Source organism: Colobus angolensis, unplaced genomic scaffold (genome assembly GCF_000951035.1).
Source record: "Colobus angolensis palliatus isolate OR3802 unplaced genomic scaffold, Cang.pa_1.0 Scaffold205, whole genome shotgun sequence".
NCBI lineage: Eukaryota > Metazoa > Chordata > Mammalia > Primates > Cercopithecidae > Colobus > Colobus angolensis.
This window is the reverse complement of record NW_012115211.1, coordinates 2199162-2225862: the sequence shown is the minus strand read 5'-3', so window position 1 is coordinate 2225862 and position 26701 is coordinate 2199162. Positions and strand designations below refer to the sequence as shown.

Here is a 26701-nt window from a genome sequence, read left to right as displayed (position 1 = left end):
CAACGTGGACACCCTCAGCATATTCTGGCCATAGGGTCCTGCTCTCTCTCCAAGCTCCCACAATCCTTAGGATGAGCAGCACACAGCTTCCCACTTGATTCTATCCAATTCTCGCTTACATCTGGGCATGGACCAGCTCTGCCTTAAGGGCAGTGAGCAGGCTGTCTTCTTCTCTTGGATTCTCATGAAGCAGCTAGCATGGGCAGGTCACTCAACAAGTGTTCACCATACATTTGCAGAACTGATTCATTCCTATATTCAACAGATATCTACATCTGACAAGAGTTCTTAACTATTAGGCATCAGTGGCACAAGGGATAGACCTTTTCAATACCTGGGAAAATGTTGGAGACCCCCCTGCCCTAAAATTATTGGCTCCAAAAGATTATTGTCAATAGAAGCACAGAAGTGACAGCAAAATAACATGGAATACAGACAACGGAGGGCTAGTTAAGGTCTTTGGTGACAGACTGACATGGATTTGAATCCTGCCTCTGCTATTTTATACTTGGATGACTTCAGGCAAGTTATACTTTCTCTGCCTCTGTTTCCCTCATCTATAAAATGGGCATAATAGTACTCATCTCATTTTGAGGCTTAAAGGAGACAAATACACCTAAGTTCTCAGCACAGTGCCTGGCCTATCATAAATGATGTGGTTACTAATGATAATGATAATAGACTTTAATGTAAAGAATATTATCCGGAATGAGGCTTGCAAGTGATATATAGTGCAGTGCCAGAAACCCAGGTTGGACAAGGCTGTTGGAAAACAGCTCACAGAACAGTGCAAGAAAGAAAGGAACAGGCTGGGTGCAGTGGCTCACGCCTGTAATTCTAGCACTTTGGAGGCTGAGGCGGGAGGATCACTTGAGCTTGGAGTTTGAGAAAGAAAGAAATAAATAAAATTATAAAAATATCAGTGCCCCAAGCCACAGTTGACCCTGCTTAGAATTAGCTGTCTATCTATCTACTAAGTGGGACCCAAGGCCATGCCACTTTATCAGGACTAGTCAGATTCAGAGGGCATGGAGACTAGTGCAAATATAGAATTAGACAAATATAATAATTAGTGCAAATATAAGAACTGGGCCTTTCCACTCTAGGAGCAACATGGTTTTGAAAGCTGTCTGGTGGAAAGAACACTGGTAAGGGAGACAGACCAGCCCCAGCTCTACCAGGAAGCCCCAGGAAGCCACTAACCATTCCTACCTCACTTTCCACAGTACCTGCCATGCTCTCCTCCCTAGGGAGGTGAAGTTCAAGTGGAGTGGTAAAGTGTTTTGAAAATGAACATGCTGGCCAGAAGCAAGGTGTCACTGTCCCTACAGCATGCCCCCTAGTATACACCCAGCCTGGTCTCTCCTCAGCCTCTAGGCCTGCACATCTTCAAGACTTGCTCAAGTCCCTCCTTCCCATGAAACTTCCAGGGGTGAGGGGAGCCTCTTAATGCAGCCTGTTCATGTCTCCACTCATGGTCACATGGTCTCGTGATGATTTGAGGGTCTGCTCCATTTCTAGGGGCAGGGTCAGCATGTAATTCTCCTTTCCCTCCCTAGTGCCAGCAAGGGCCTGACACTGAGTAGGCACCTTGTCAGTGTGACTCGAATAAACAAATGAGGCTTTCTCAACTACCCCAAATCACAAGGCTCCCCTTCCTCTTGATGGCAGCATTCAGTGGTCATTCATCTCTTTCTGCATGCAACATTTTCACATTGTGCTTCAGTGACACTGAACTCAGGATGCATTTTGTCTTATCCCCCTACCAGCCCAGCTTCCAGGGCTGCATCCTCTGTATCCCCATAGCACCCACTGAGCCCAGGGCCTGCCCCTGAGGATTACTCATTAAGCAGTTATTAATTTGCAGCCAGACTTTCCTGAGTCTCAGTCGCCTGGTCAAGATGTTTGATAACTGCCCCATCTCAGACATTATTAAAAGCGCAAGATTTGGGGCCAGTCTGTGGTACTCTCAACAAGTGACTTAACTCTATAAATCTACCTCCTCATCTGTAAAATGGGGATAACTGTATTGACCTCATAGGGTTGGAATAAGCATTAAATATTTAACTCATGAAGCTCTTAGAATGGTGCCAATACTCTGATTAGCTCAGACCTATCCTGTAGTTCTGAGAAGTCCAGGTTCTGTGATGAAAAGGGAGCAGCCTCCCCTGCAGACAGTCGCCTTCTGTCTCGTCTCAGGCCTGTTCCTCTTGGAATTGGAGGAGGCAGGTTGTGAGTAGTGACAGTAACTTGGTAAGAGGATTTCCAGAATCCTGGTGTGCTCTGCAGAAATCCTGGGAATGTGACAAGATCACTTCAGACTCTGAGGAAGCTGGGTATTAGAACATCAGAGCCTTTCCCTTGGGGCCACAGAGCTGTGGGAAGCTGAGGTCCTACGGGCTTGTGGGGAAGGGGCAGAGACGGCGGGGATCCAGCCACCTAGTCCTTACACCGTGTGGCTTCCTTGTGAGCAATACATGCCCACAGCCCTGTGAAGGATCCTGAGCCAAGTGGCCTGAAATGTTCTCTTGGCACAAGTGCCCAAATATCACAATCACCCATCCATGCAGCCTTAGCCCCTGCTAGGCCTTTTGCTGGGAAACACATCTCATAACACTCCACTTATAAAAAGTCTACCTGTCCTCCAGAGCACAGCTCAAAGGATGCCTTTGCAGAACTGCTGAATGCCTACTTATGTTGAACCAGACCTTCTTCTGGGGCTACCAAGAGGAATGAGGAGCACAGAGCCTAGAGGGGGCAGCCTGGCAAATACATAAACATTGAAATTCAGTGACCTGAGGGCTGGAATAGAGGCATTTACAAAGTACAGCACAGCCACAAAGCACTTTCACTGCAAGGAAGGCAACTGACCAAAGTTAAACAAATGAACAAAGTCATTTCAATCCTGATAAGTGTTATGAAGAAAACAAAGTCAGTTCATATGAAAGAAAGTGGCTGGGTGATGGCATGGTCATGGAAGCTCTGTGAGGTAATATTGAGCGACTGCATTGAGTGGAATGATGAAAAGAGCTCAGCAGTGGAAAGACTGAGGGGATGGCAAATGTCAAGGGCTGAGAAGTGGAAGTGAAGGTGGTGGTGATGGACACGGCGGTGATGGGGACAAGAAAGAATTCCAGTATCTGGAATGTAGCTGGGGACAGTGGTGGGAGGTGAGCTGCACTGAGATTACAGCATAAATAAAATGCTGTACAGTCATTCCTCAGCATCCATGGGGAGTTGGTTCCAGGACTTCAAGAGGACACCAAAATCTACAGATGTTCGAGTCTCTTGTATAAAATGGTGTAGTGTTTGCATATAACCTCCAACCTGCACACATCCTCCCATATACTTTGTCACCTCTAGATTACTTATAATACCTAACACAATTTAAAAACTGTGTAAGAAGATGTTATACTGTGTTGTTTAGGGAATACAATACAATCTATTCTTTCTGTACCGAGCATGTACAGAATAAAGTCTGTTATCATCCATGGTTTTTTTTCAAATATTTTCAATCTGAGGTGGAATCCATAGATGGGGAACACATGGATGTGGAGGGCCAACTGTACTGTGCCTTTTTTTCCACTCAGCATTATAATGTAAGAATATTCTCAGTTGGGAAAATCATTTATAAACATTTTTAATGACTGTATTAAAAAACCATCATATAAAAAGAAAAGAAAGTTGCTTTCAACTTAAAAAAAATCCTTATACAATGTACCACTCGTCTGGGATATGCTTCTGGGAGGGGGACACTCCCTACTTGGGCTGCAACAGAGACAGTAGGGAGAAGGGCTTAAAGTTCTGGGAGTCAGGCTAGCCCCTCCTGCAGGTGTCCTCATTGCCACTTCTTGATCCCTGTGGTTAAGGTTCAAAGTGCCAGAAGACCCACTGATCGAACCTGAGACTGTCGAGATGTCCTGTTCCCAACAGAGAGCTCCAGAAACTTCCCTCTCAGGCCTCCACTCCCCCCTCCTTTGTACTATGCATCCTACTCTGACTCCCATGGCTGGAGCAGATCACAGGTACATTCTCAGTGTCCCCTGGTAACGACCTCTCCCTTGCCTCTGATTTGCAAGGCACAGGCAAAGCTGACAAAGCCTTCCTCCAGGAGGCTGCTCTGCTTTCTCCTCTCCTACCCCAGCTTTTGGCTCCTGGCTTCTCTGGAAAGCCACAGGACTCCACCAGCTTCTCTCTGACAACAGTTCAGTCTTCAGGGCTGGAGCTGCAGGGTCTGCGGAACTCCTGTCCATACTCATGTATCCACTTGTTGGCCACTGGGAGAGAACAGGGAAGAAGGAGACAGCAGACTCAGCAGAGCAAACAGAAGCAGTGCTGCAGACTGGTGCGCACTCACAGGGGCATGTGAGTGCCCCGTAAATTCTGCATCCTAGGCAACTCACTTGCCCATCCTAGTTCTGGCCTCACTATGGACTACAAGCTGTTTCTTCCAGCAGATAAATAGCAAAGAGGACATTGTCCTCTAGAAAAACGTGACAGGTCCTGTCTCCTGTAAATTCATTTTCAAATGTTTGGGAACTAAGGTCACTCACCCTTCATTTTAGAAGCCCATGTCTCCCATGAAGCCATTCCAGAGTACTAAGAGAAAAACGGATGGCATCTCCTGGCAGCCTCCACCTCAGCTCATGAGCCCCCTTCCACTTCTTTTTCTGTATTCAGAGCTAAGTGCTCCTGGACGTATATGTGACATAAACACGTCCATCTGCTTACTGATCTCTTCTTTGTTTTCCCACCTCCTCATGGAGAACACTAAATGCGAGAGGCAATGGCTTGACACATCTTCCCTTCAGGTAGAGTGTGGATGGGACAACATATTCCTCTCTGGAGGTCCTCAGGAATCAAAGCCTATCTGGTCAGGTGAATAAATCTTTACTGACAGTTACTCTGTAACAGGAACCCCTGCCTGTTATGGGCTCCCAATCTGTTGGGGGCACCTCATTCTTTTTTTTTTTTTTTTTTTTTTTGAGGCGGAGTCTCACTCTGTCGCCTGGGCTGGAGTGCTGTGGCCGGATCTCAGCTCACTGCAAGCTCTGCCTCCCGGGTTCACGCCATTCTCCTGCCTCAGCCTCCCGAGTAGCTGGGACTACAGGCGCCCGCCACCTCACCCGGCTAGTTTTTTGTATTTTTTAGTAGAGACGGGGTTTCACCGTGTTAGCCAGGATGGTCTCGATCTCCTGACCTCGTGATCTGCCCGTCTCGGCCTCCCAAAGTGCTGGGATTACAGGCTTGAGCCACCGCGCCCGGCCAGGGGGGACCTCATTCATAATCTGATCTTCTCAATATAATGTGGCACTGTAATGAAGCGTTTAGAATGGGATGGCTGTGCTAGGTCCCACCCATCCCCTGTTTCACTCTACTCTGCACCCCGTACCCCCTTCTCATGCTCAGAAAGGCCGGACTTACCCCACTTATCTCCCACCAGGACAGGACAGCCCGCATGAAGTGTGTCACTGTCCCCTTCACCACTCCTATGCAGGTTCCACCAAAACAGTGCTGCATTCTGAAACAAGAGGGTCCAGCCCCAGGGAGGGTCAGCCCAGAACCTCAGTCCTCGGGAAGCACATACTAAGGACAAATGCAGACATGTCATTGAAGAAGCCTTTCCATGCAGTCTGGGGGCAATGCATGCATAAAATGGCACAAAATGGCATAAGTTGCCATTTACTCATTCATGCATGGGTCACTGACGGAGTCCACTGCGCCCCAGGTCCTGGGGCTGCAGAGACAAATCACGTCCAATTCTGCTCTCCAGGAGCTCACAAGAAATAGACATAAAACAGACCTGAACAAGACAGCATGGTGAGTTCTGGGAGAAAGGTGAGCATGTTTGTCACCGGGTCACTGAGGAGAAACACCCAACAAAACCACAAGGTGGAACAAAATATTCCTTACACAGCCAAGCACATCACCAACTCAGAACCTTTTCCTCCCATAGGCACTTATGACTAACACCCTCAGGGAGCAGGCACTATCATAATCCCCATTTTCCTAGCAAAGAACTGGAGGCCCAGGGCTTTAAATAATGCAACAAAAGAAGGAGCAAAGTGAGGACACAAGCCCAGGTGTTCTGACGCTAAATCCTGTATGTTTTTCCCCTACACACTGCTTCTTTGCCCTATCTACTTCCTATAGTCAAATTACTTTAACCTTGGCCCTCAAAGTAGACAAAACCCCAGGTCATGAAGAGCTTTCCAGGATGCATTGGCAGTCTCTATGTTCCCAAGCCTACAAGAGGCACCAAGTTCCTGAGCATTCAGAGACACCTGGCATTGATTTATCAAATGCTTAGAATGCGTCAGGGACCGTACTACCTGCTTTACAGGAATGATCTCGTTTAGTTATCTACATTTCATTCCTAAATTAGGTAAGGGCTGCCAGGGAGTTGGACTGATCTGAAATTTGGAGGAAATACTCATTCATGAAGCAAATCTCTTACACTCGGTTCTCCTCAGCGCCTATCCTTTCCAAATTCCTATTGTACCATCATAATGCCTGCTGACATCTCTGTAAACTCCTGGATCAAAGGGCTATGAATTTCCCTCTGCACCCTCTGTTTCTCTAGCTCTTAATGTGGACTGAACTAATAATGGAAGGAACTAGATGCTGTAGAGGATCCAAAGTAAATAAAACAGAGCTCTTATCTTGAGGAGCTGTACTGTGACAGGGAAGACAGACGTGTAATCATCTACCTGCAAGGTAAGTGTAAATAAAATAACAAATAGAGACACAAGTGACAAGCATGTTTGTGATAGTAAAGAAGACTATTGGATGATCTGTGATTCTGAGAATTGGGGAAGACCTCTTTTTGGCCCTCCTCCCAGGAACGGGCTTGCAAGCACAGAGAGCGTGAAGGTTAGGGGGTGAGCGCTGCACTCCCTCAACTCCATCTTCTGGGACCAGGGCCCCACTCACCTTAACCACAGGCACACTGAGGTTGGCATAGATGAAGGCTGTGGCTCCTCCGGCTTCCACTGAGCTCAGCTACAAGACCAGAGGAAGAAGCCAGAGTTAAAACAGCCACCGACTTCCCTACCCTGTCATATGACGTCATTTCTGCATAGATTCCTAGATTCCTTCCCATGGTCTTCTATTCAACTCTGAGAGAAATACTTGAAAGACAGTGATCCAACTTAGGAGGAATTTCGGGAGCCTACTCAATGGCATTGGTGTTGCCTACAGGGCCACAAGAGGATAATGTTTTGGTATTCCTTCTTTCTTTTCCCTTCCAGTTAACATCCTTATTGAGGGCTACAATAAGTAGATTCAAACTTTTTTGACTGAGACCCTTAGGAAAAAATACATTTTAAATAATGACCCAAGGCACACACACACACACACACACATACAAACACACACACATACACACAAACACACACACACACACATATACACACACACACACAGCCTGAAATATAATTGTCATAAAACATTCTTACTATCTGAGATAACTTCTGATCTTCTCTATTTTATTTTATTCTATTCCAGCGTAGTTCTCTGAAATGCTCATCATTAGAATCACTAAACTAATCTCACAACCTATAACGGATCATGACTTGTGGCTTGAAAACCAGTTTAGACTATGATTCTTCTTGGAAGCTGGGCATCATAGGAACTACTCATTACACCTTTGGTGTATTCTCCAGATCACTCTGCTCCTCTCCAGGAAACCCAAGCTAACCCATCACTGGTCTGTTCTAGGATTATGCATATGTTTTCTTAATGTGAAGCTTTTTTTCTGGTTGTCACAGAAATATATAATAATTATAAACTTTTTTAAAACAGGAGAATATTTTCAAATACCAATACTTATCATTGTACCATCCAGAAAAAAGTTACAGTTGACTTAGTGATAGTTGACATTTATTGGGCACTGACTATATGCTAGACGTTACACTATGTCCTTACAAATATATTATCTCATTTATTCCTCAAAACAATCCTAGGAATTACAATTGTTATTACTTTTAACTCTTCTCATTTTACAGATGAAGAAACCAAGTCTCAGAGAGCTTAGGTACCTTATAAAAGGTCACATGACTCTTCCAAGACAGAGCCAGGATTTGAGCTGAGCCAGTGCCGTGTGATTACAAAGTCCCTGCTCATAACCATCATGCTACACCTTTGGAAATTTAGGTCATATCCAAACATTTATTATTATAAACAACACTGCACTGAACAACTTAATGAAAAAAAAAATCACTTTGCATTTTGGATTGTTTTCTTAGGAAAGAGTCTTAGCACTAGTATTATGGGGTCAAAAGGATATGCATAAATTTTATACTTATACATTTTGCTAAATTATTTTTGCAGCAGTTGCATCACACAAGAGTGCCAGTTTTACCTCACGCTGCCTAGCACTATCTACCAGAAGGTTCATGCTCTTTACTCTTATGGCAGTCAGATCCCAGCACATTTACTTGTGTTACAGAGCAAGAGGTATAGGAGGTAGGACGCTGGCCCTTGGCAGATGCAAGTGAACTGACGTGGTGATTTGGAACCTGGAAATGGCAGTGCTGACTATCAGCATTCCTTGGCTCCCCCTGTAGCACACTGGGAAAGCCGACAAGAACAACAATTGGTTCCTTGTGTTTAGGTAACTAACAAATTAGATTATTCTATTCCAGCCCTTGCCAGTAAGGGGCAACCTGGACTTTCCTGCATTCTTTTACCTGTGGTTTTACAATATGGTGGAAAGGAATGACATAGCCAACACATTAAAAAGAAAATCAGATTCTGCATGCAATGAAGCTCATGAGCACAGCATGGACCATGAGAACAGTGGGGAAGGGAGGGAAATCTTCCCTCTGTATACCTTCTACTGTTTTGTATTGGGGCTGATTTTTTTTTTTTTTAATAGAGACAGGGTCTCACTCTGTTACCCAGGCTGGACTCAAACTGCTGGGCTCAAGCGATTTTCTTGCCTCAGCCTGCCAAGTAGCTGGGACTACAGGTGCACACACTGCACCCAGCTTGAGACTGATCTATGTCCAATCTGAGCAGAAAATCACCAACTGGATTTCAACTCAACCCTCTGTACTTCTTAAAGATTATTTTCTCCCTACAATATCAGTCTTAGGTTTCCCACAAACCTTAACATTTGTCTTGAGAAATGTTTGTCTTGAAATTGTCTCAAGAAATCCCAACCTGCAGATAAAAGACTTAGGCATAATCTAGCACTTCCCAGGTCCCACGATACTGATTCCCCTTTACGAGACCCTTTCCTTTAATTGCTCTGTAGGATACCATGACAGAAACATACAGTATGGAACTTTCCAGAGTGACATCCCTTCTTACTTTATCTCATCAGATCCTCACAACACTATGAGGAAGCACAGGGCAAAAAGTGAGCTCAAATAATAGATGTAATCTGTGCTGAGGTCACATAGTAAGTGGCAGAATCAGGATTAGGTCAACTGACTCCAAACCCAAAGTGCATTCCATTCCACTGTGTCTCAAATACTTAAAACGCAAATGCACATTAATGCACATGCATGTGAAAGTGTGTGAGAGTGCGTGCACAAACACAAACACACACACATGCATTTGGCATTTAAAATTACTGGGTTTTTATACCCATGCTACCTTTGCTATAGTAACTGAGGCCCTGTAACCAGGGAACCAGCCATAGGAGATATTGAGGGGATAAAGAACAGAGATACATTGTGCCCTAGATGCCCTATTTTTTGGCAGTAGTTCATTCTTTCACTGTCTGTGACCTCCCATGACAGCTGGAGTGCTAAACCAGAGATGCAACCAGCTGCAGCTCCAAGATGTGTCCCCTGCCTGACACCTGACCTCAGAATGATCAGAATGAGGCCAGACACCATTGTAAGTGGAAGCCTTCCAGTTCCATAGGAAGTACAGAACCGAGCCACATAGAGAAACACATGGACATTGCTGGCATTAAAGACTACACAGAATGCTGGCCTCCAACTGCCCTTTCTTGGCTGTCCTGTGGAGACCAGAAACAGTCCTAATAGAAGAGGAAGAGCTGGGGTGCAGGATGTCTGCTATTCTAATGAGCCTGAAACAAGGACTTCATCCTTGGTTGTTATATAGAGCCCCTTCAGTTAACAGTAAGATATCTCTTCTAATAAGTGGTTAATTCTAATAATCTCTTCCAGTGACAGGTGATTGAAATTATGGCTTGCCACAGAGAAGGAAGTAAACCCACATGATCTGAAGGAAAGGGGATAGGTGAGATGATACAGACTGGGGCCGACTCCTGATCAGGCCAGGAATTAGGAGAGAAGTATAATTTATTGTTGTATTTTGAAAGGGGTGTCATGGAGATTTTACTGAAGATTTTATAGAGAGAGGTAAGGAAGATAATTTTCACTAAATATCAGAGGCAGCACTCGCTGAATTTCTCTCAGTGTCTCTATTCTTCCCTCTTGTAAATCTGCTGCCTCATTCCTCATCCGTGTCTCTCCCCACAGCTCCACAACCTCATCTATGGGTTGTTTTTCAACACTGATTAGTCCATGAGACCTCAAGGACACAGACTCTCAGAGCCTCCTCCTGTGTTGTTCAAGTCCCTCTATCTCCTTGCCTTCAGTGGAGCTCCACTTCCCATCCTAATCCACTGCCCATACCAACGTCATATTTAGATTTATACACCGTCAGCTCTTTAAGGGTAGAAACCTTGTCTTGTATTTCTTTACATCTCCTACAGTGCCTATCAAAAATGCTGTCTGAAATTTGCAAAATTCTGGGAGATTTTTGCACTGAGTACCAGATAAAATCAATATATGAAATTGCTTTGAAAACAATAAAGTAAAGTGGAGCTATAGTCAGTCATGAAGTAAGAAGCCCAGAGCAAGACTCACATAGATCATAAATGTTGCAACTCGGTTTCCAGACTTCATTCTGTAGAGGGGGCTGCTTGGTGACTGAGAAAAAAACAGAACATATCATTATTTTACGCACATGGCACCAGTGGGACAAACAGGATTTCACTATTAATACAAATAGAAGTAAAATGGGGGTGTCAAAGATGGGATATAGTTCTGAGCTACACCTACTGGAGTATGTGCCCGTCTTTGCTGGCAGGTACTTAATACAATTTTTTTTTTTACTAATTTATTAGATACTTATATAAAAAAATTGTATACTAACCAAAGAGAACTACTTGTCGGTAATGAAAGTACTACATGAGGGGTTAATTGCACCTCTGAGTTTTCTGTGAAATACAGCAATTAATATATAAAATATTACAGATAATTATTCTGTAGGAATACCAAATCAGAAGGCCAGAGTCCCAGTTACTTGCTGAAGAGACATACTCTTTTCCTTTTGTCATGGAACAGTTTGAGATATGATTTACATTCCATAAAATTCACCCCTTGTAAGCCTACTGTTCAGTAAGTTTTAGTAAATTTTAACAGTCATCCAATCATTCCCACGATTGAGGTTTAGAACACAGAACACTTCCATCTGCTGGAAAGTTCCTTCATGCCAATTAGCAGTCAATCCCTGCTCCCACCTCCAACCTCAGGCAACCCACTTATCTGCTTTCTCTCTATAGCATTCCATTGTGCAGATATATCAAAATTTGTTTATCCATTCACCTGTTGACAGACATCCGGGCTGTTTCCAATTCTTGGTTATTGCAAATAAAGCTACTATAAACTTTTGTGTACAAGTGTTTGTAGAGACATATTTTCTTTTTCTTTTGGGTAAAATACATAGGCGTGAAATGGCTGGATCATAAGTAGGTGAACCTTTAACGTTTTAAGAAACTGTCAGACTTTTTTCCAAAGTGTCTGTATAATTTTGTATTCCCACTAGCAGTGTATGAGAGCTTCAGTTCCTCCACATCCTCACCAACACTTGGTATAATCTTATTTTATTGTAGCCATCGTAAGAGAGTGCAGTGCTATCTCACTGTGGTTTTAATTTGCATTTCCCTAATGATGTTGAGCTTCTTTCCATATGCTTCTTGGCCATTCATTTATCCTCTTTGGAGAGGTGCCTACTCAAATAATTTTTTGTCCATTAAAAAAATTGAATTATCTTATTACTGAGTTATAAAGGTTCTATAGATATTTTGGATACAAGTTCTTTACCAAATATATGATTTGCAAATATTTTCTCCTAGTTGGTGACTTATCTTTTCCTTTTCTAATGATGTTTTTTGAAAACCGAAGAATAATGTGATAAGGTCCAATTTATCAGTTTTTTTCTTCTTTTATGGATCATACTTTGGTGTCCTATCTAAGAAATCTTTGCCTAACCTGTGGTCACAAAAATTTTCTCTTATGTTTTCTTCTAGAAGTTTTATAGTTTTACATTTACATCTATGATCCATTTTGTGTTAATTTTCCTATATGGTGTGAGATAAGGATGTATAGTCATTATTATTTTGCAGATAGATATTAAATTGTTCCAATACCATCTATTGAAAAGATTATATCTTCTTCACTGAATTTCCTTGGCACCTTTGTCAAAATCAATTGATCATAAATGTGTTGGTTTATTTCTGGACTCTGTTCTGTTCCATTGACCTATGTGTCTCTCCTTACACTGGTACCACACTGCCTTGATTCCTGTAGCTCTATACTAAGTTTTGAGATCAGGTAGTGTGTGTCCTCCAATGTGTTCTTCTTTTTCAAAATTGTTTTGGCTGCTCTAGGTTTTTTGCATTTCCATATACATTTTAGGATCAGCTTGTTAATTTCTATAAAAATAACCCTCCTGGAATTTTTATAAAGCTGGGGTTCAATTTATAGATCAATTTTGGGGAGGTCATTTTAATCCTCAAAAATCACTACTGGGTATCTACCCAAAGGAAAATAAAGTATTATATTAAAGAAAAAAACACCTGCACCCAGATATTTATTGCAGCATTATTCACAACAGCAAAGTAATGGAACCAACCTAAATGTCCACCAATGGTTGATTTAATAAAGAAAGTATGGTATATATACAACACGGAATACTATCCAGCCATAAAAAGAATGAAATCATTTCCTCTGCAGCAACGTGGATGGAGCTGGAGGCCATTATCCTAAATGAACTAACTCAAAAGCAGAAGATAAGATATTGCATGTTCTCACTTACAAGTGGGAGCTAAACAATGGGTACACATGCACATAAAGATGCAGGTAACAGACACTGGAAACTCCAAAATGGGGGAGGGTGAAAGGGGAGTGAGAGTTGAAAAATTACGTATCAGGTACAACATTCAATATTTGGGTGACGGGTACACTGGAAGTGTAGTCCCCACCATTACACATGTAATGCCCATATAACAAGCACAGCTGGGTGCAGTGGCTCACTCCTGTAATGTCAGCACTTTGGGAGACTGAGGTGGGAGGATTGCTTGAGCCCAGGAGTTCAAGACCAGCCTGGGCAACATAGCAGGACCTTGTCTCTACAAAAAAAAATTTTTTTAATTAGCCAGGTGTAGTCCTAGAGCTACTTGGGAGGCTGAGATGGGAAGATTGCTTAGCCCAGGAGTTCAAGGCTGCAGTGAGCTATGATGGTGCCACTACATTGCAGCCTTGGCAACAGAGCAAGACCCGGCCTATAAAGAAAAAAATAAATACATAAATAAATACGTAAATAAAATCAAGCATATATACCCCATGAATCTAAAATTTAAAAATATATATATTTGCTATTATCAGCAAAGATGGCCAGTTGAGATCATGAGGATAGAAGAGTTACTGGAGGAAGGACAATCCTCACCAGGAAGTCCCTGAGTGAAGAAGTCAGATGATTCCATGACAAGCCACATTCTTCCCTCACCAGCAAATTTTAGAAGAGAGATGGTGGCAGACAAGAAAATGAGTCAGCAACAATATGCTTGAAACTAATGCTTTCAGATGTTTCTAGAACAAGAACCTTTGTTCTAAGGTTTCACTTAGTATTCCCTGAGAGCCTACAAGAGCTCTGCCTCAGAGAAATAAATAATGGCCTGGCTTACTACCCCAGGGGATTGGTCATTGAGTCCACCATTACCGTAGCGTGGTCAAAGTGAGGCTCATAGTGCCCTCCGATGCCATAGTTCACCACCTGCAGATACTCTGCATACGGAGGCCGGACATCAAGGCCTGTGAGGGCAGCAATGCGGTGGTTAAGGGTCACCAGCATTGGGTCAACGGTGTCCTTCAGCCAGGCACTAAAACACACCACAGATTGAAGCATCAATGATCTGATGCCTGAAATGACTAAATGATGTCTCTGAATGAGTGAATAAACAAATAAATTATGTTAATTGCCAGAAGGAAGGATGGAAGGAAGGAAGGAAGAGAGGGAGGGAAGACAGACATAACTGCCTAATTACCTACTCATTCCTCATGGTATGTCTGCCCAGTTCACTTTGTTCTCTACCTCAACAATCTCATGGCATTGAGATACAAAGAGGAATAAGACAAAACCCCGGTCTTCAAAGCTACTATGGTGTAGAGACATCTGAACAGAGGGACCCGGATACACTGGGAAAAGCTTGAGATTTAGAGAAATGTGACGAGTCCCCGATCCTCTGTGATCCTAAGTAAAGTATTTAACCACTAACCTCTCTAAGGGTCAGTGTGTTGTCTATAAAATTGAGATGATAATAATATCTACTTCACAGACTTAAAAAGATTGTGAGAGGCAATGCTTATGAAGACACTTTGTGAGCTATATGTTAGTGTTACTTTTAAACACAGGAAAATCTCTGCTCTACTGCAAGACAAGCCAGGATAGGGCAAAGACCAAACAGCAGAGTTCAGTCTCTTTTCCTGAATGTCTTGTTGAGGTTCTGACAAAGTGGCAATTTTGGAATCAGAATTTATGTCCCTGGAAAATGAGGAAGTGCTCCCTAAAGCCAGTGGGCCTCCTGGGGAGACCATAAGGTTCTGAGGGAAGAGCCTTGGCATGATATGGAAGACCATTTCTTCGCTCTTTGCTTTTGATGAACTAATGTGTTCATTCTTTTAAATAGAGTGCAAGAGAGTGCTATGCCACATGCTCTTAGGTTTACAGAGATCCCCAAGACAGGGTTATTGCCTTCTAAGAGCTCATGGATTATGGGAGAAAGGACAAACACAAATATAACTAAGAACAAAGTAAGGTACGGTGAAAAATTGAGAAACAGACTTTAAAGTGCTGGGGAGCACAGAGGAAGAAGAAGTTCATTCCAGTGGGGCACTCAGGTAAGATGGTGACATTTAGGCCAAATTTTGAAGGGTACATAAAATTTCAATAGATGGAAAAGATGTAGGAGTATTCCAGCCTGAAGAAACAGCATAAGCACAGACATGGACGTGTGGCAATAAATTATGCATAAGGAGATAGGAAGAAGTAACGGGAGATACAGCTGGAGAAGCAGCCTCAGGGCATGACACAGAAAGCTGAAAACACTGTGATATGGAACCTGGACATTACTTTATGGATAATGGGTAGTCAGTGAAGGTGTGCGAGCAGGAAAACGATTTGGTAATTAGAAGTTCCCTGGTGACCTTTGGGAGACCAGCTCCAGTGAAGTTGTGAGGACAGAATCAAAAGTCAAAGAGCTGAAGAGTGATGCAAGTAGAGAAAGAAAGTAGTCCCTTGTTCTGAAAAGGGAAGAAAATACCACCTGCTCCCCTGGAAGCAATTAACCCAAGGCTGAATTTTCTCTCTGACACTACAATATCAGAAAGGTTAGAAAAAGCAATGAAGCTGAGGTCATAGGGACCTGCCATAGCTTACAGAATAACTACTAATATGAAAGGCCCTTAATGTACTAGACCAAGTAAGTTAAGCCAAATGATTCTGAATCACAGCTTTGATCACTCACCTCCCTTCCCAGACAGCACAAACAAATCCCCATTCTGAGGTCTGGCCTCTTGCCAAGGATGCTGACATCACTGTCTCACATGTCTTTGGCGGATGCAAGTAAAGGGCTGCAGTGGGGAGTGGGCAGGGCTGGAGGGGTGGGATAAAGCTGGGCTCTCACAGCTGAATCTGCTCCTCTACAGAAGCCATCAGGGCCACAGAGTCTATTTGTCCTTCTGGTCTCATTGTTGGCAAGTCATGCTTTGAATATGAGTCAGGAGGTGGGAACAGAATCTTGTAAAGTTAAAATTACAAATGTAGACAGGACTATATCTTCTGGAAAAGCAATCCTGTTTAGAAGAACAACTACAGACTTATTTTTTGGTTTAGGCCAGAGGAGTTCTTCCAAGTCTCTCTCGAATGGCCTTCTAGTTAAATCCTCAGATGATCTAACAATCTGGGAAACGGGAGTGGAAACTTCTCCCTCTTAAAAAGAATGTATCGCTATAAATGTGAACTAGGAGTTCTCCACCTCTGGCGGTCCCTGTTGCTGACTGGCAGTCAGCTATGCTACAGGCCTGAGGGTGGGCAGCAGGTATGACCAAGGAAGGGCCCTTCTTACCTTTTGCTGATGCGGTACTCCACTTGTAACTGCTTCTCCCCTGATGCCACCACTGATCTCTGTAGCTGGTGGGAAGGATGTAAGACAAAGTCCAAGTGGTTAGGATGCAAAAGGAAAGGCTTGTCATTCGACAGACATGCTCCTCCCTTAAGCATAAACATAACAGACACCAGTTCCTCCCTAATTAGAAGACATTTTGCATGTGGGACTAATTTAGTGACAGCTATCAATCCTGAAAATAAAAGACCATAAGGGACTAAAGATCGTAGAGTTGAAAATAACCCTTTTTTTTTTTTTTTGCATTCAAGGGCTTAATTTTAATTTTAATTTTGGATGGGAAGTCTTTTGCATTGTCATAGGTCTTTAGAAAATAACTTTTAACACTGTGTCTAGTTAACAGTAAGCACCCGATAAAAGTTTGCTAAGTTGAATTGAACTGTTATTTGAATCCCTTTTGTATCTGCAAGACTGTGAGTTAGGTAAGAACAGGGACTATTTCTCATTCATCTTTGTTTCCCAGGGTCAGGCACAGGGGCTGGCCTATGGTAAGCACTTCGTAAGTGTTTGTCGAATTAAACGAACACCTCCAGCAACACGAAACTCTCTACACTCAGAGGCAGCCTGCTCCTTTTGAATATTCTAATGAAAGCCTTTCCTTATGGAGAATCAGAATCTGTTTTTGCTACAACTACTTTTTTTAAAAAATTGATATATAATAGTCATAAATGTTGAGGGTACTTGTGAGATTTTCATAGCTGCAACTGCCTTGATTGTGAAAAGACAACAACAGTTTTGATAACACTAGTTTAATTAAATGCCTCTCTTTTGTTCTGAATGTCTAGATATAGCATTTAAATTATTATTATTATTATCTTTAGAGATAGGGTCTTGCTATGTTGCCCAGGCTGGAGTGCAGTAGTACAATCATAGCTCACTACAGCCTCCAACTCCTAGACTCAAGCAATCCTCCCACCTCAGCCTCCCAAATAGCTGGGACCATAAGCACATGCCACCAAACCTGGCTAATTTTTTAAAAAAATGTTTTTTGTAGATATGGGGTCTTGTTTTGTTGCCCAGGCTGGTCTTGAACTTCTGGTCTCAAGGGATCCTCCTGCCTCGGCCTCCCAAAGTGCTGGGATTATAGGAATGAGCCAACATAGCAGGCCTAAATTATTTTTAAATAAAGTGTCTCCTAATTGCAAAATCCAGGGACAGAAAGAGAAATATTATTTATTTATATGAGGGTAAATGCCTCTGTCATCAGAATGTCAGCTCATGAGGGCAAGGACTTGACCTTTTTTCAGTGCTGTATCCCCAGGGTCCATTCAACGCCTGGTGGTGGAGTAGGTGCTTAGTACTGGTTAAATAAACAAATGAATGAATGAAACAGGGCACTGTGCTTAAAGGTGCTCACAGGGCTCAGACCCAGCTCTGGTGCTTCACAGGCAGGCAGAGCCTGGGGCAATGAGCTACACAGACAGAAGCTCTTTCCCTTCTCTGAAGCTTCCATAATGTCATTGTCCCTCCTGCTAAACCAGGTAGACAGTCTTGGAAAAGCCACTTCTTTTCCTTGAGCCTGTTTCCCCATCTATAAAATGCAGCACAGGAACAACATGTGCTTGCGAGTTCCTCTCATCATGTGGCTCTACAATCTTATGAAGCAGGAAATCAGAAGGGGATTGATGTTGCCTCTATCCATTGTCCCTGGTGTACTGTCCTGAGCCATTTGTAGAGGAGAGACTCACAGAAGAGAGATGCTCCCTTCCGTTCTTTTAGGGCCAAATCAATGGTTAAAAAAAAAAAAAGAAGAAGAAAAAAAAACCTAAGGAATCCTTTCTCCACTTCAAATTAAGAAGCCACCTTATACTTAATTCCTGTAACAATCATTAATTGTCCATGTACCAGTCACTCATTTTTTAGAACAAATATTTATTGGTTGTTCTCTGTGCTAAGCACTGTGCTAGGCCCTGGAAAAACAATGTTAACCCAGACAATGTCCCTGCCCCTAAGACATCTAATGGGGCCATAATAGGTAAGTATAGAATGCCATGGAAATACAGAGAGGGGCACATAGCCCCTTCTTAGGAGGGACAGGAAGTCTTTCCAGGATGTCCACGAGACACAGTGGAATCATACGGGTGAGAAGTCAAGGGCAGCTCATTCCAGGCAGACGGAAGAGTGTGCAGCTGGAGCATCAAGTGCTGGGGGAGATGTGGTGGAAGGGGTTGGCAGCAGCCAGGCCATGGAGACTTGTAAGCACTCAAGGGCAAAAGTGACCCATTAAAGAGTTTCAGCAAGGGCTTGAATGGTCAGACCTGAGCTTTTAAAGATTACTCTGGCAGCAATGGGAAGAACATGGGCAAGGCATTTGCAGAAAGAAGATGCCTGCTAGTTTACAATCTGACTGGGGAAACAGGATGCTGACCCAGGAAACTGTCGGTGATGTCAGACAACACATAAAAGGCAGAATACATTTAAAAACTAAGTACCAAACAACCGGTGAGGAAAAGCTTAGAGTTCAGAGGAGGAATAGGTAATTGTATGTGGCTCTAAAAGGTGCTCTAAAAAAAGAACCAAAGGAGGCCAGAGTGGTCAGGGCTAGCAGGCCCAACAAAGGTGCAGGGTTTCAACTGAGTCTTCAAAGATGGGCAGGATGTGCCGAGAGACAGAAGTAATGAGTGGGTGTGCTTTGGGAAAGGGACAGTGACTAGGAAGCAGAGATATTCAACACAAGCTACTGAGGCATCTGTCTTCAGTTCCCATGCGGGAGCCACTACCATGTCAGTCCAGGGCTGATTCCTGGGAGAGCCACAGACCAGACAGGCATCAGCAGCCCCAGAGAGACTCTTCTAGGGGAAGGAAGTGTGCCAAGATCTGTGCATGCCAAATGGACGACACGGCCATGAACATTTAAATCCACGTCTCTGGGTGGGTCACTTCTCCCATTACCATGGTAACAGGGCTGTTCTAAGCAAAATGTAGCTGTTGGCCAAAAGCTACTACTGCTGGCTCACTGCAAAGCTGAACCTGCTTGCTCCAATTCACCAGTGGGGCTTAATTATCTCAAAAAACTTCTGTGCAAAGATTCTAGACTGTCCTGGAGGGGCTTTTAGATGAAATGATGATTGCTCCTCTTCTCCCTCCAATCCATGTCTGCTGTCACAATCTTCCTTAAGAATCAGACATGATCATGCAACTCTCCCATTAAAACTGTCCAACAGCTCTCCTGCTGCCTAAAGGATAAAATCCAAACTCCCTGGCATGGCATTTATAGCATCTGCTAATGGTGTCTCACATCTAGCCTCATCTCCTATTACCTCTCGCCCCCATCCCTTGCACACTTCAGCCACCAAGTTTCTGCCCAGTCTCTGAACATACCACATATCACATACTGTTGCCCTTGCACATACTGTTTTGTCTTTCTGGAATACCCTTTGCCACCTTCTTTCTCTGATAGATGTCACCTCTACAGTGAAGACTTCCCTGATTCTTCCTCCCTTACCCATCTGTTCTCCACCCAATTGCCTTTTCTTTAGAGGAAGCCTCCCTTTTTTATGTGCGTAGTACAACTCCCTGCACACACCTCTATGATAGCATGTATCATAGTTTAGTGTAAATATTTGTTTTTCCCCATTGTGCACTAAGTTCCCAAGAGGAAAGAACCAATACTTCATCTCACTGTAAAAGCCCAGCACTCAGGCCAGTGTCTGGCACACAGTGGGCTCTACTCTCTTGATGAATGACTAACGGCTGCCTGGATGAACTGCACATGTTAACGGCACAATGTCTGGCTTGACAGAAATAATTCTGAGACAATATGTTTAAAGAGGCAACATGCTTATAAAGGTGCATTATTTTTTAATATTTAGCATGCTTCCAAATGGAAGATTAAATGTCCTCTTCCCATTGATATCCAGCTTGGCTTGGTGACTTGCAGTGCTTTCCCTGTCGAAGAATTAGAACCTCGCTGTTGACTGCAGTAGTGGCCACATGCTTTGCTCTGACCAACGAAACACGGGTGGAAGTAACATCTGGCACTTCCACGCAGAAGCTTTATGAGCCAGCTCATGTTTGCCATTTGTCTTTTTCCTTTTCCATGAGACTGGCAATGTCCCATATAGAGGCTGCTCTGTCTGGCTGGGTCTCTGAGTGAAGACGGTGTGGGATGGCTTTAATCAAAATTTAATTTAATCATGATTGTAATTTAATTATAATCATACTTACATTATAACTAAATTATAACTAAATTTTTCCTTAAAACAGCCCTGTTGTCATGGAAACAGGAGAAGTGACCCACCCTGAGATGTCTATTTAATCATTCACGGCCATGTCGTCCATTTGGCATGCACAGACCTTGGCACACTTCCTTCCCCTAGAAGCGTCTTTCTGGGGCTGCTGATGCCTGTCTGGTCTGTGGCTCTCCCAGGAATCAGCCCTGGACTGACATGGTAGTGGCTCCCCCATGGGAACTGAAGACAGATGCCTCAGTGGCTTGTGTTGAATATCTCTGCTTCCTAGTCACTGTCCCTTTCCCAAAGCACACCCACTCATCACTTCTCTCTCTCAGCACATCCTGCCCATCTTTGAAGACTCAGTTGAAGCCCTGCACCTATGTTGGGCCCGCTAGCCCTGACCACTCTGGCATCCTTTGGTTCTTTTTAAAACGAAATTATAATCATGATTATAATTGAAATACAAAGTTTAATTTATAATTATATGTTATAATTTATAATTCATAAATGAGGCACAGAGATTAACAATAATAAAATAGAATAATAATAATAATATACTGTATTAAAGTTATGGAAAAATGACCTCTCTCTCTTAAAATATCTTATTGTACTGAACTGAGAATAACTGAAACCACAGAAAGTAAAATTGCAAATAAGGGGGACTACTGTACCTCTAAGTTCTAGCTGTGGCTCTAGCTACATGTGTGACCTTAACAAGTCCCTTCCCCTCTCTGGGCCTCAGTTTCCTTTTTAACAAATAATGAAGTTCAGCTTTCTACTCTAACTCTGTAAATATGTGCTAGGATTTTACTCCTTGCCGCTGTCATTTCACCCTTTTCCCCACCTCTACCGATTATATGGAATGGTTGACACTTTTGAAGTGTTCTTTTTTATTTGCATTTTCTTAGGTTAAACTTACATACAATGATATGCACAGGTCTCAAGTAGACCATTTGGTGAGTTTTGACAAATGCATACAGCCACATGTACCATGTCCCTAACAAGATATTGAGAGCACATTTTCAATACCCCAGAGAATCCTCTTGCACATCATCCAGTTAATCCTTTCCATCCAGAGGCAAGCACTATTGTGATTTTTTTCCACCATGGATTAGTTTTATGGAATGGTTGGCATTCGGAACTCCTTAGCTCTTTGAGGTGTCTAGTTGTTCAGGTTGCCTATTCTGAACACTCCTGAACTCCAGGCATGTGAAGACACAAAGAGAAATTCTTGGTGGGTTCTCAGGACACTCACCCATGGTTCTGCAAACTCTCTAATTTTCTGAGCCTCTGAGTCACTGACAAAGTCATGGTAGAGAGCAATGTAGGGCTCCAGGTGGATGACCTCCTTCCGGATGGGCTGGAGCAGCAGGTAGGCATTGGAATTGGTCTCATAGGAACAGTAGAGGCTAGGGATTTGGTAGAGAGTGGGCTGGAAAGAAAGAATAGGATAAGCACAAGAGAAGAAGGGTCTAGGAGCAAAACTCAACTTAGGGGAACTATGGCATAAAAAAATTGGAATGCAAGAGATACAGAATGTGGTCACTCTGATGCTGCCCAAGTGAGCTTTATTGTTTTTAATGCATCAGCTCTATCCCCTCATGTTATCCCAATTCTAGTTTCTCACACTCTAGCCAGGCTTCTCCCCCTTTCTCTTTCCCTGAGGAATCTTACCTGGGAACCCAGGGTCTGACATAGCCCCTCGTAGGTGTCTCTGGTCTGCAGGTGGGGTATATTGGGCCTCTGGATGACAGCCTCAGCTACCACCTGGTTGGGGCTCTCTGCCAAGAGCCTTTCATATTTCAAGACATTCCTGGCCATCCTCTTATTATCTGGGCCTGGAAGAAATCAGAGCAGGGAATATAAAATAGGGATTAACAAACACTGGCCGCAGGGAGTGCCACCAAGGTTTCCTCCAGCTTCACTGCCGCACAAGATGGGCAACAGGATCTCCTGAATAACTCCTCATGTCAACGCACAGGAGGACACAAGGCCCTGACTCCCAGAAGAGTACCTGGTTTTTTTTTTAAAGTACCTGTTTTTTTTTGTTTTTTGTTTGTTTGTTTTTTTAAAGTACCCAAAGCCCTTTGCACCTTTGAAGATGCAAAGGTGCAAAGGGCTTTAGGAAGCAAAGTGGAACTTAAAACTCTTAGGCCAAGGGATCATGAGGATGGCTGCTCTGGGATAGTGTGATGGTATATATGGGGAAGATGAAGGAAGATGAAGCTTCATTCATTCATTCATTGATTCTTTCACCCATCCATTCAGTAAATCTTCAATGAACATCTACTATGTACCAGATACTGTGCTACAGGCTGACCTCCCAGAATTTAGAGTCTAATGGAGAAAAAGGACATTAAATTATCACTTACAACAAAATATGATAAGTGCAATGAAAGAGAAGTCCAGAAAGCCAAAGCCTATTGCAAAAGGACCCAATCTATTCTTCCCCAGAGAACCGGAAGCTAATTCATTCCTGGCTCCACTAGATCTTTCAAATCTCCTAACTGGCCTAGACCCAGAGCAAAGAAGTATTGGGCAGAGGGACTCTAGACTTTGGCTCTAGACTGGATTCCCACAGGGCCCTTGGGAAACCCAATAAATCTTGTGTCTTGTTCATGCCCACCTGTCTGTACCCACTTCGGCTGCAAGATGCCCCATGCATTGGTAGAGCTACCCATGGCCTGCTGGTCTCTTTGCATGACTCTCAATGCATCTCAGAAGGAGATGCTGAATTGTTCTAAGGCTCCCAAAGCATCTTTCTCTCAGGAACCCAGTGTGCTTCTAACCACAAGCATCACCCTGGCAAAGGAGGAAAGGAAGGGGCAGAAATTACCATTCTGTTTTAATAAGAGAAGAAATGAAGTTTTGGAGAATGGAAATTATAAGCCCAAACCCCAGTGAAAATATTGCAAAGCCAGAAATAAAACTGGGAATCTCAACTTGCCATGTTCTATTATCCACCTATAAAAGCACACAATTTGGGTGGATAGCGAAAAATTTAATAGATCAAGTGCAAAGAAATAAAGAAGGTTTGGATTATAATTTTGTTTGTACCACTAACTACTCATGTGTTTTTAGATATACAGCTACTTCCTTATCCTACTGTTTGCTAAATTATCAGAAGGGAATAATGTTACTAAATTGATTCATTAAAAAGTTCTGTATACATGCAATTGTAAAGTCCTATATGAAATACTTTATAAATATTAAAACAAAATAGTGATTTTTGTATCTCATTTTAGTATCTAAATACTAAATACTCATGCCTGTAATCCCAGCATTTTGGGAGGCCAAGGCAGGTGGATCACTTGAGGCCAGGAGTTCGAGACCAGTCTGGCCAACATGGCAGAACCTCCTCTCTGCTAAAAATATAAAAATTAGCTGGGCATGGTGGCACATGGCTGTAATCCCAGCTATTTGGGAGGCTGAGGCACAAGAATCACTTGAACCTGGGAGGCAGAGACTGCAGTGAGCCAAGATCGCACCATTGCACTCCAGCCTGGGTGACAGAAAGAGACTCTGTCTCAAAAAACAAAACCAAAAAACAAACAACAAAGAAAAAAACCCACACCCCTAAAAGCAAAAGCAAAACAAAACAAATACTGTATTAAAGAGAAACCTAGGAAGCCATCTACCACTAAAATGTTAAGCAAATATACACATATAACTTTGAAGCAAACATTTCCAAGCAGATAGCTGAGTTAGGAAGCATCTCCCTCCTGTTTAACTCATTTTGTTGTTAGCAGGGGACTCCCTGAAGGGGGGATGATGCTGAATTATGTGACCCACTGGCTGGGCAGGATGCACGCATCACAGAGTAAGATCTGACTTAAAGGGAAAAACTGGCATCTCTCTGTGAGCAGCTGAACTGAGCAATCCTGCTGAGTCACTTTCCTTCTTGTGTACATAGTGCACACTGATTTCATTCATTCTTGGGTCTGCTTCCAAAATCTGGGTCTTTAAAATGTCTCTGAAGAAACTAGCTCCCACTCCTGGGCTTTTTCCCATTGAAGCAACACTAATATATCATTGATTGGGTGGAGGAAGGAAGGGACAGGTTGATATCTTCTCAGCATTTTCCAACTAACTTAAAAATTTCCCCCGATGCATTGAACAGTAGGTAAGATTTCACCAAAATTTGAAATGTGACCTGGATTATTAAATCAAGATAATAAAGATAGGGCCAGGCACAGTGGTTCATACCTGTAATCCCAGAACTTTGGGAGGCCGAGGTGGGGGGACCACTTGAGGTTAGGAGTTTGAGACCAGCCACGCCAACATGGTGAAACCCCATCTCTACTAAAAATACGAAAATTAGCCAGGTGTGGTGGTGGGCGCCTATAATCTCAGCTACTCGGGAGGCTGAGGCAGGAGAATCGCTTGAACCCAGGAGGCAGTGAGCTGAGATCGCGCCACTGCACTCCAGCCTGGGTGACAGAGTGAGATGCCATCTCAAAAAAAAAAAAAAAAAAAGATAATAAAGACAGATAGCTGTATTTCTCTTGCAGAAATTAAAAGCCAGGAGCAGAAGGGAGTTCCCCATAAGTCAGACCTGTGGCTGGCTTATCTTTTATCCATTACGTACTGTAGAGAAGAAACTCCCGAGAGAGGCTGAGGGCACATGAAACATTTCCTGCCTGTTTCAAAAAAAAGGAAAAGAAAGCATTAACTTCATTGAGGACATCTCCTCTGAACAAACCATTAAATGGATTTAAAAAAAAAAAACTATAAAATATTCTTACCATAAGTAGATAACAAGGCTCACTGAAAGGAACAGCAGACCAGAAATGCAGAGGATCTATGGCCTCGCTGCAAATGAGGTCTCACCAGTCTCCTCATTTACTAATGACTTATGACCACCCTTAGCAGGCAAGGTAGGAAAGTAAATGAAAATAAACCTTCTTAAAGTGCCCTCAAATCTTAAAGCGTGCAAAACCACGTAATTGCAGGGTGTTGTTATTTGTTATATTATATTTAATAACACAACCAAAGTTAAATATATTTAACCTAATATGGAACTATAAAAACCCTAGTAAAAATATAATTTGTTCTCCAGATTCAGTTCTTCCCAGAGTCCACAAAGTTAGTGGAGGAAGGCAAAGAAAGAACTAAAATGGAAACATTGCCCAGTGCACAGGAATTAACTCTCCCTGCAGCCATTCAACCTTGGGCTCAACATAGTCAAAAGGAAATAGGGCTTTCCAGACAAATCTGGGGAACAAAATCCTGGATGGGTATCCAGCAGTCCTCTTCTGGGTGCTGCCAAATGATGACTAACTGATAGAAATGTATTTCATTCCAATCACTTTACTTTAGCATATTAACAATTCACTTTTAATGATAAAAACAATAAGCAGCACACTATGAAACATACGAGAAATGGAAAAAAATTACTACACCAAAATCCAGGGACTGAAGCACTTTGGATAATATATATTTTTTACATAGTTATAAGCATATTTTTATACATTTCACATCCTGATTGTTTCACTCTACACTGTTATCAGGAGTATTTTGATATCATCACATAGTCTTCACAGACAGCATTTTTAAAGGCTGCATTTTATTCCATCCAGAAGATACACCACAGAGAACATAACCATTCCAGTACTGTTGGACAAATATATTGTTTCTAATTATGTGATATAATGAATTACTCTGTTCTACATTTAACAAGGAATACTTGAGTAATCTATTAATATCTTATAATGTCAAATATTAAGTTAAGGTCATAGCTCTTCAAACTTTTCGTGAGATGAAAAGAACCAAATACAATTTCACATATCTTTAAAACTTGAAAGCCTTGTAATAAAGTAAAATTATATTTTACAAAGAACAAACAGTTATTTTTGGTGTCTCAGTTAAGTTTCTTTGGAAATAGATACACTAAGTAACATTAAATGAAAAGAGAACATATACATGTATGTATCATGTAATAAGAGCTGACATTTATCCAGCAAGTAGCATGTGCCATGCATGCATTCTGTTAAAGGCTTTGCCTGTATTAGCTCACTCAATCCTCACAGCAACCCATTTGAGGTGAGTATCATTATTCCTCTCCTACAAATAAGAAAAT

General features: G+C 42.6%; 1 protein-coding gene across 1 annotated transcript in view; it reads right to left on the bottom strand.

The window, feature by feature from the left end:
* Positions 1–3622: 3622 nt before the first annotated feature.
* P4HA3 (prolyl 4-hydroxylase, alpha polypeptide III) overlaps positions 3623–26701 on the bottom strand; it is a 37839-nt gene continuing 14760 nt past the window's right edge. The window contains exons 5-13 of the mRNA XM_011942077.1: positions 25211–25262; positions 22297–22460; positions 21878–22054; positions 16391–16455; positions 13987–14146; positions 10851–10913; positions 6934–7002; positions 5425–5521; positions 3623–4277 (exon numbers count right to left, since the gene is read on the bottom strand). Of these exons, the coding sequence (XP_011797467.1) occupies positions 4207–4277; positions 5425–5521; positions 6934–7002; positions 10851–10913; positions 13987–14146; positions 16391–16455; positions 21878–22054; positions 22297–22460; positions 25211–25262 (918 nt within the window). The 3' untranslated portion in view covers positions 3623–4206. The remainder of the gene's footprint in view (positions 4278–5424; positions 5522–6933; positions 7003–10850; positions 10914–13986; positions 14147–16390; positions 16456–21877; positions 22055–22296; positions 22461–25210; positions 25263–26701) is intronic.